Here is a 7608-nt window from a genome sequence, read left to right as displayed (position 1 = left end):
AAGGGTACAGGCACAATATTATTCCATTCTCTGTAAAGTAGCATTCACTTTCAGGATTCTTTTTTTTTTCTTCCCAGTAAGTTTTTTGATCTATTTTGCAAACTGCTTTTGATTTAATTTTGTTACAACTCTTTAAATAACTTCAAATCATTTAGTTAAATCCTTCTCATTTTGAAAAGTATAAATCAAGGCATTAAATATATATATTTTTTTCTTTTTTTCTTCTTTTTCCCTGTGCCCTTCCTTCAAGCAAGGCTTTTAAAATGGACTTGCTAGGTATCTGCATACTTGTATATATTCATACACTTATTGTATGTATCCTCTCTCTATTCTCAACACAAAGCCAGATGTTTACAGCATGCACTGTCCCATGCTCATGCCATAACAGCAACACACTATTTCTTTGAAAGTCTTTCTCATCTCCAGGCTCCGGAAGGCATAAATAAGCGGATCAATTACCGAGTTGCACATTATCAAGACCAGATAGGTATTGAAATGTGAAGTGTAACAGACACAGTATGGATTCATTGGGCAAGAAATAATGAGAATGAGGTGAAGGAAGAAAGGTGCCCAGCAAACAATGAAGACACCTAGTAATATAGTGATGGTGACGGCTCCTTTCATGCAAGTGCGCTGGTAGGGCACCCCGTCCACAGGGAGGGCAGCGATGCGCTTAACATGCAGGCGTGCAAATAAGAACATGTGAACATAAAGGGAGGCCATGAGAAAGAGCATGGTAAAGAACATTGTGATGAGACAAACAATGACAGTTTTGCTTTCTGAGTAGGCAATGAATATGATGCCACAGACGATGCAAGCGATCCAGATGACCACAATCAGGGTTAAAGCTTTCTTCACTGTCATGATACTGTGGTAACGGAGAGCATAGAAAATAGTTATGTACCTGTCGATGGCTATAACCAAGAGGTTGCAAATTGAGGCTACCAAAGAAATACATATCATTGAGTCAAACACATTGTCCATATGCTGAATAAAGTGGTCATCAATGATCAAATAGCCGTTGCTCAGGATTGCAATCATGATGGTCTCCAAGGCATTTGACATGCTCACTAACATATCTGCCACAGCCAAGCTACACAGGAAGAAATACATGGGAGAATGTAGGTTTCCATTCTTCAGGACTGCAAGAATGACAAGGATGTTTTCCAGCAGGCTGATGATCCCTAAAGTCAAGAAGACCTCAGCTTTTATGAAGACCTGCTCACAAAATCCATCGCTGCTTCTGTTGTTGAGGATTGAGTCATTGAAGTCTTCGGTGACATTAAGCAGCACAGGCTGAAATGAAAAGGCAAAGTGTGTGGTATTCATTGTCAGCAAAAGACTTGAATTCACAAGGGATTACAGACCTGACAGAGCAAAGGTTGAAAAAAAGGAGGAAAAGGAAAAAAGAAGAAAAAAAAAAAGCTTTCCAAGTTGTTGTTGTGCACATGGGATGGAATCAAGCAGGAGTTTTTGTTAATCGATTTTGCAAGTAGAAACATAAAAAAAAAAAAAAAATAAAAAAAATCTTCAATTACAGTGAGTTTTGTGTCAGTCACAGGCTGCTCTTCTGCCTTAGAAGAAAGTGAGCTTCAAATCAGGCATCAGACAGTTTTCTCTGAAGGGAAAAATCATCAGCAGCACGTTGCTGGTTCTAATTCTGGTGATTAAAAGCAGGCAGTTTCCCCATCTGCTGCTGTCAGCTGGCTGGGGCCAGTGTGGGTTAGTGTGTTGCAGCTTGTGTGAAGCATCTCTTGCTACTTCAGTGGCAAGAAAAGTAAAAAAAAAAAAAAAAAAAAAAAAAAAAGAACCAAGGGGTTTATACATGCATGAAATAAAAAACAACTCCTACTACATCCTCCTTGCAGAGCAGTGGCCATTAGAGAGCAAGCACCTTTCTGAGTGACAGCTGCAACCACCAGGTACAGCATCCCCTCGCTAGATCCACCAGCGGATCTGAAACTGTCTGGCGCCCTCTGCAGATAACAAATATGATCGATTTGCCCTAAAATTCATCTGGGGGAAAAATAATAATAAAAAAAGGGTGCTCAGAAGTGTGTAGGGTGCCCATGCACTATATTGCTCTACACTCCTTCTGCCCAGAGCCAGAGCTCTAGCTGACATGCTCTGAAAGCTAGATAGTGTTGGTTTCGTCAGAAACAAGCTCTTGGGGGTTTAATTTCTTGCTCACAAATGATTTGGGTTTGGGCTTTGTTTGTTTGTTTATTTTGATTCCCAAATTCCTTGCTCACAAGTGAAGCAAAGTGCGGGTGCTTGTCTCCTCTGCATTGTGCCTCTTCCCTGGCCTAGCTCAGACAGCCTAAAGGCTTAACCAACTCTTGCTAGTTAATACATATATTTTTTCCTCTCCCCCTGCCTCAGAAGTGGATTATATTGTATAGGCAGTGAAGGGTTACCCCAGGTGGCCCAGACCCTCAACTAGCTGTTGAATGTATTACATGGAAGTGAATTTTTAGATGAATACACTTTCCAAACCAGCTCTGCTAACTTTGGCTTCAAGGACAGGGTTCTTCAAGTTCAATTGCCTCATTTGTCTTCCCCATCCCCATTATTGTTATTATTATTAATAATAATAATAATAATTATTATTATTTATACTATTGTTCAGTTCACAAGAATGGAAATCTAATGTTGGTCTGTTTTCCTTGGAAGCATGTCCATTGACCTGAAGTAATCTTTTCTTCCGACCTAATTGCACTTGAACTTTTTTGTCATCCCTTAAGCTAACGATGATCCCCAGCTAGGCACCTCTGTTGGAGAAATTGAATAAATTTCCATGCACCCTTACCTTTCTTTACTCTTTGAAAATTAAACCTTCCTTCCAGTAGCTGCTTTTTCTGCTGGGAGGCCACCCCTTACGTGGAATTGTACTGATTTTAGCCTGTGTGGGACCAGTTACCATGTAAAGGAGGTGGCAAGCACAAGGTGGATTTTCTTTGCACATTATTTAGTCACACTATAGCTGTGTAGTGATTTTTTTAATTTGATTTTTTTTTGGAAGCACTAACTGATGTCTGTGTATTTCATGACTGGTGTTTTCACAGAAGTTCTGTAGAATTAAAGCAATGTTGTGTCACATGTACTGATATCTGGAGTTTCTATCACAGGTTTGTTAGCTCAGAAAGTGAAAAATCTTTTTCATTTTCTTTCTGAGCCCACAGTTTCATTAACATGCACCAATAATTCAATCTCAAATTCAGACTTCAAATGATACGTGTGCAAGGGCGGCATCCATTGCCGGAATTTTAATATGTAAAATAAGCTGGGGACTTGCCCAACAATTTGTCCAGTTAACATTGTAAAGAATTTAATTGATCTTTCAAAGTCTCTCCCTAAATTCACAGTGATGTGTTTCAAAGCAGATAAATTAAAACAACAAAATATCTCTCCCATTCCTCTAATCCCATGATAGGGAAAATATATTGCCCCCTCTAGAGTGTAGCAGTTATGGATTTATGCCTAGAGCAGCTGCCTTTATTTTGTGCAACGAACCTCAGTTGTTTCTTGCTAGCTCTCTTGAGCTGATGGAGTGCACTGAAGATAGTGATTTCTGGATATAGTGATTTTCACTGTCCTAATAAATGTTGTCTTTCCAACAGAGGAGGATCCCAAGGCTGGGCAGGATATTCCCTCCTTGCAAGCTTACTTGTGCATTGTCTTGTGAAGTTGCAGGTGGAGGTTGTTTTGTTGGTGAGAGCAGGATGGAAGGCAGAGTTCCCTGTCATGGAGAAGGGTGCCCACACCTGAGGTACACAAAGAGGTACAGCATCCTTCTGAGCTTGGCTCTGGACTACCTGCTGATGGAGGGGCACTAATGTTTTAGCTACCCCCATGTAAATAAATTCCCAGGAGTGTTTTGTCATTTAAATTCCAGTCCTCTCTTCCCCATCTGGCTGGGCACAGCAAATGTACTGCACTATGCTCGTTAGTTCTTCAGAATAAAAAAGGTGTCTCTAGAGTTAACATGCAAAACCAGAATTGAGTCATGATTAGTATAAAGCACGAGTGAATCATCTTATATAATTTATTGCCTTGGATATCATGATTTGATCCTTAAATAGCCATTAGCTGGAGAAATGACTCAAGACAAAAAAAAAACAAACAACAACAGAGCTTGCAGCTTCTCTTTTTCTAAGGAAACCTATTAATTTCCTTGCATTTTTTTGGATAATAAAGGCAATGACTTCTTTCTTCTAGAAACACATGCCATTAAAAGAAAAAAAGAAAAAAAGAAAAAAAAGAAAAAAAGAAAAGAAAAAAAAAAAAACAAGATGTGATTAAAAGGAATTCAATCACATGCGGTAGGAAGAATATAGAAGGTGTAAAAGGAAAAAGAACAGCAAAGCAGGCTTAGCCACATCCAGTTGGGAGAGTCAGAATGAGGGGATGAGGCACACGGAAAGCATCCAGGCTGACTGAACATGGCTTACAAGAAATGTCACTCTTTACTTCAGTCCAGGCTAAAAAATTATTTTCGGTTTCAGTTCTGTAAATATCAACTCTCGAATTCTCCATTACACTGTTCCAAAAGACTGCTACAGGTTTCCCATATGTCAGCTGAATCTGAGAATCAGAAGTCATTAAATATGTTTCATCATGATTTTCCAAATGCATCTGACAGCGGGAATCAAGCTACCATTTGCACTGAGATGTAATTTGAAGTGGAAATTGAATGTTATATAGCGGATTGGATTAATGGCACTATTAGCTTTGCCATTAAGTGCTAAAAATAGTGGGCTTGAGCATCATGTGTCTGATTGCAAGCTCAAGCCAACTCTAAGGTCTTTGCAAAAATGGGAAGAAGCTGTGCTTGCACAAGACACCTTAGGCCTCATTTTCAGAAGGTGTTAGGGATTGCTCTGCTCAGAATTGGAAAGCCTACATGAAATGAAATTTTGCAATGTATTTTGCAATAACATATTATTATAAATATTAACATAAGTTGATGACACTCAGCTGTCAGTTCCTGCTGCTTTTCCCGAGATATATACTGATCATGCCTTTTTTTTTTTTTTTTTTTTTTGGGTTACTTGCTATTATTACTCACTTGTTTCTTCACAAGAAAAACTGTATAATCCTCAGGGAAAGGTAAAGAGAAAATAACCTTTACTGCTAAGTGTGGATAATAGAGTTTTTAAACATATTTCTCTTGTGATGATGTTGAATGAAAAACCTTGTTTAACACTTGTCACAAGAATCAATCTGGTATCAGCTGATAAATGCATATCATTTTATTTTATTTTCACTCTTTTTCAACAATAGTTTGTGCCAAACCAAATTGGAAAATTTAAAGGAAGTCATAGAATAATAAACAGGCAGCTATTCCTATTCAACAGGTAATTACTCTTTTCCTGCTGCTCCAAATAGCCAAAATAGTGATTGAAATACTTTTGAAGATTTCTCCTCAGTTTTGCTCTTTATAAAAAAAGACTTAGATAAAAATAAAAATATTTTATCTCAGTGAAGCAAAAGCACGGTACACTGTTTTTGTATTCTGTGCATCTTTCTAGAGTGCCCATTATGTTACAGGCTTTGATTTGGAAATATCTTTAAACATGTGCTTGAATTCATGACCTGGGCAGTTCGTGGTGGTTACTCAGCTCTCTACTGACACACAGAGTTATTCTGTGCTGAACTCTTGACTCAATAGAATTTTAGTTTTTGGTAATAGAATACTTGACAAATGCAATGAATTAAACTGGAGATCTTATTCACCAGATAATTTGTAGATTATAAACCTGTTGAGTAGCGACCTAGTTCAAGAAAAAAAAAAAAAATCATTTAATATTTTTCACTGAAGTAATGAAGATATCACTAGTTATTAAAAATAGTGGAAATCTGGTTTGGGCTCTTTTGCTTTCAGGTTATCAATGCACAACAAAATGGAAGCAGGAACCTCATAGTAATCTGGCAAAAAGGACATATGATGACACTATCTTAAATACTTGGATGATTAAGTGCTGTCCACTAAAATGCTGTGGTTTTTATGAAAGTTTTAGAGTAACAGCTTTGCGGAAGCATTTTTGCTACTGTCATTCATAGACTGCAGAATCAGATGCAATATTGGAAAAATATCGATTGTGTTCCTTCAAGAAGTTGTATTTCATACATTTTGCAATCAAGCCCATAGCTAATAAAGTTATTTTATACTCTGAGGCTCACTACGATCTGAGGCAAGAGTGAATCTGAGATGAATAGAGGGTGCACATATTTGTATCAGATTATTAGAAGAGATTTTCAAATAGTAAGAGTAGATCCTCACCTGATACAACCAACTGAAACCCTATTTAAATAGAATGCTTGCAGTTCACAGCATTTCAGAGTTGATTCTTTCAATTTCCTTTCTACCCTGGCTGCAGCAAAAAACTCCAGTACTGCAAGTGGAGAGAGGGTCTGCCAACCTTTGTGATTAGTGAGGAACAGGAACGTCTAGTAGTGATTACAGCAAAGTGGCTTTTAGATGAATGTTTCTATAATTTCAGCCTGTTAACAAGTTAATTTAACCAGACTCAACTTTTGGACATGATACACAGGTTTTTTTTCTCATCCAAGTTCAAAAGGAGACAAAGCAGATCTGATTGCAAAACACTTCCCAGCACCTGCAGGCGCTCTGTCTTATTCATTGGATTTTAAGTGCTTTAGACTAATAACACTGAGTATCAGTTTTGTGCTCTCACGTAAACGTTGAAAGACAAGCAGATATGATTGAGCCAGCTGCATTCTGCTGTTCAGCTTTGTCAGTGCCAAGAATCCCTGGAGTATTTTCTATGTGTCTCTGGAAAATATTGCAGCCTTTGTCTTCACAAATCTCATTGCTCTGTGGTGCCAGGCTGAGCTGTAGGTGCTGTTTTTCTTTTCTTTTTTTTTTTTTTTTTTTTTTTTTTCTTTTTTTTCTGATACTATTACTCCACAAGTACTAGAGATGTACTGTGTGCTGTACCTGACACCAGCCAGTCCCAAACTTGCAGAAGTATCAGTTTCAGGCTGTTTAAAACATGTACTTTTATTTCTGTCTATTTGTGCATGACCTCACATGAAGACTGCAAAAGAAACATCCTTGGCTGACTAAATTTGAAGAAAGGAAAAAAGAAGGAAAAGAAAGCAGGGGAAAGAAAGTCCCATGAGTGTTTACTGCTGTGATAAAATCTTCTGGAACCTAACCTTTAATTTTAATTATCTGTTAAGCCTAGTTTCTGTCTTGCTAGTTTGGTCCAAGGTTTTCCAATTCTGTTCTTTTCGTGTTTGACAGATGTGACCTTAATACAATAGCTGTAAAAAGAAATTCAGCTTCAGTGTTTTTATCTGCATCGCTATTTGTAAATAACTTCTAGAATGGAGTGAGACAATCTTTAGTTACTGCTTAGATTTAGCTGTAACTACAAATAGCAAAAGCCTGTGTCTGTTTATTAAACCAACCACACTGGCACAGTCATACTGCTGCTCCCAGGGATTTGGCCCTTCGGGGTAAAATGAGATTTAAACTCTCTTCAGGATCAGAGTGCTTCCCTTTTCTGGATTCTGAAATTTGCATTATTTTTTTTTTTTCCTAGTAATGTCAAACCACAGTGTGTAAATACAGAATATTTT

General features: G+C 37.8%; 1 protein-coding gene across 1 annotated transcript; it reads right to left on the bottom strand.

The window, feature by feature from the left end:
- Positions 1-351: 351 nt before the first annotated feature.
- Positions 352-1371, bottom strand: MC3R (melanocortin 3 receptor; the record flags this gene model as incomplete). Its single annotated transcript, XM_084296796.1, has 1 exon — positions 352-1371. Exon 1 carries the CDS (start codon positions 1327-1329, stop codon positions 352-354), a length of 978 nt encoding a protein of 325 aa, XP_084152922.1. The 5' UTR covers positions 1330-1371.
- Positions 1372-7608: the final 6237 nt, after the last annotated feature.

Source organism: Netta rufina (assembly GCF_964035555.1).
Source record: "Netta rufina genome assembly, chromosome: 16".
Lineage (NCBI taxonomy): Eukaryota > Metazoa > Chordata > Aves > Anseriformes > Anatidae > Netta > Netta rufina.
The sequence above is the reverse complement of the archived record's forward strand: the minus strand, read 5'-3'. Positions and strand labels throughout refer to the sequence as shown.